This window comes from Microcebus murinus, chromosome 3, assembly GCF_040939455.1.
Source record: "Microcebus murinus isolate Inina chromosome 3, M.murinus_Inina_mat1.0, whole genome shotgun sequence".
Classification (NCBI taxonomy): domain Eukaryota; kingdom Metazoa; phylum Chordata; class Mammalia; order Primates; family Cheirogaleidae; genus Microcebus; species Microcebus murinus.
The window spans coordinates 61,214,361-61,216,736 of NC_134106.1; the positions used below are offsets into that span (position 1 = coordinate 61,214,361).

Here is a 2,376-nt window from a genome sequence, read left to right on the forward strand (position 1 = left end):
TGTTAGAAATGAATATTTTAACATGTAAACATTTCATTGCTATTAGAAGTGATCCTACCACACTGCTGCACATCTTATACCACCCACCCTGACCTGCAGTTATGGATTCCCTGGATTTCCATGAAAACATTGAGAAAACAGGGACTGGTCTGGCTTGCGGACACTACTTAGCATGTGTTGTTAGTTTCACATTACATACCAGTATCACAGAAGTGGGCTATCTGAATTATCAAGCTGAGATCAAAGGGAGAAAACCTTGAACACTTCATATGGCTTAAGGCCATCTCTACATTGCCACACCTTTCATAATTTCTTCTCAGATAAGCATTACCCTCCCACACACAATCACTGTAAAAATTTATGTCTCGTAATATGAAGCATTATTGGAATAGATGAGACAAATAGGCCTATAAATGCAATATGTATCTTTAGAGGTCCCATCCTGAGCTGATCTTCTCATCGGCTCTTGGTACCTTGTTTCCCTCACTATGTATTCACTGCACTAGAAAAGTCCCTAGATAGACTGAGCTAGGCATCCCTAAGAGCTTACCACCAAATAAATGATTATATCCATAGGTTTCCTCCCCTAACCCAGCTTATAAATCACATATAAATCATTAGTAACTCTGCCCTAACTCACTTTATCACAGTTACAAGAGAAGGTAATGAGAAAGGCCTTAACTAGGGGAACAAAAACAAAGGCAATCCAGGCCAAGTTGGGCTGATTGCAGACATCTGTTCCTTAGGCTTGGGTACACCCAACAACTCACCATGCCTTTTCCCAGCCTCCTCTTTAATTTCCTCCCCCAAATCCAACAGGTCAAATTAGTTCATGGTGCTTCAAAATAAACAATCATCAACAAAAAACATGCAATATGTCCTACAATGTTAGAGTCCTTAAAAAAAAAGGCAAGAAAAAGTGTAGAAAAACCAGAGCACTTAAAAGAAATCTATATTCTACAAATATACTAATGAATGACACAAATGAGGTAATATGACATAAAACAAAATGAGAAAGATATATTTAAGATTATCCTCTTGAATATACAGAATTCATGGCACTTTCTGGACTATCTAGCTATATTTAAAAAATATTAAATTATCTGTTCTGTTCATATAAAATAAAGTCAACATGTGTCTTGTTGTTTCTCATAGAAACTAAAAAATCCACGAGACAATCCCTCGAGCTCTTCCTTTCTGACTTGGGCCTGGCAGAATGGCTCCCGCAAAGAAGGGTGGCGAGAAGAAGGGCCGTTCTGCTATCAGCGAAGTGGTGATCCGAGAATACACCATTGACATTCACAAGTGCATCCGTGGAGTGGGCTTCAAGAAGTGTGCCCCTCAGGCACTCAAACAGATCCGGAAATTTGCCATGAAGGAGATGGGAATTCCAGATGTGCGCATCGATACCAGGCTCAACAAAGCTGTCTGGGCCAAAGGAATAAGGAATGTCCCACACCGGATCCGTGTGCAGTTGTCCAGAAAACGTAATGAGGATGAAGATTCACCAAACAAGCTCTATACTTTGGTTACCTATGTACACGTTACCACTTTCTTTTTTCTTTTCTTTTTGAGACAGAGTCTCACCTTGTTGCCTAGGATAGAGTGAGTGCCCTGGCGTCAGCCTAGCTCACAGCAACCTCAAACTCTTGGGCTCAAGCAATCCTCCTGCCTCAGCCTCCCAAGTAGCTGGGACTACAGGCATGCACCACCATGCCTGGCTAATTTTTTCTATATATATTAGTTTGCCAATTCATTGCTTTCTATTTATAGTAGAGACGGGGTCTCGCCCTTGCTCAGGGTGGTTTTGAACTCTTGACCTTGAGCAATCCGCCTGCCTCTGCCTCCCAGAGAGCTAGGATTACAGGCGTGAGCCACTGCGCCTGGCCCCCGTTATCACTTTTAAAAATCTACAGACAGTCAACGTGGATGAGAACTAACCACTGATTGTCAAATATATCAAATAAAGTTAACAAACCAAAAAAAAAAAAATCCACATGAATCTCTTTTTTCCTATACCACCACCCTGCCTGTTCCCTATTATCTATTAATATCTTCTTCTTTCTCTTAACCATTCTCCTCTTCATTTTGCCTGACCTTGCACCCAAGCATGGCAGACAGAGAATCCTAGAGGTCCAAGATTCTATAGTGGCTGTTTGCTAGGGTGAGGAGGCCACAGTAACTGCCACAATGGAGTCTATAATGTGGGAAAGGAGAAAAATATTCTGAATGCCTCTCACATATGAAAGAGAAGGATGGCAGGATGTCTGCATGGCCCAAGGAACCAGAGGTAGTAAATTATGGGCAAAAGAACTGCACCCAGAGGCTGAAAGATGGAAATTTGACAGTCAGCTGTGTCTTCTATCTCTCTGGTGT

General features: G+C 41.6%; 1 protein-coding gene across 1 annotated transcript; it reads left to right on the forward strand.

Annotated features, from left to right (window-relative positions):
- Positions 1–1,165: 1,165 nt before the first annotated feature.
- Positions 1,166–1,992, forward strand: LOC105884611 (large ribosomal subunit protein eL31-like). Its single transcript, XM_012788687.3, has 2 exons — positions 1,166–1,543; positions 1,875–1,992. The coding sequence occupies exons 1-2, from the start codon at positions 1,217–1,219 to the stop codon at positions 1,938–1,940; spliced, it is 393 nt and encodes a 130-aa protein (XP_012644141.1). The 5' UTR covers positions 1,166–1,216; the 3' UTR covers positions 1,941–1,992.
- Positions 1,993–2,376: the final 384 nt, after the last annotated feature.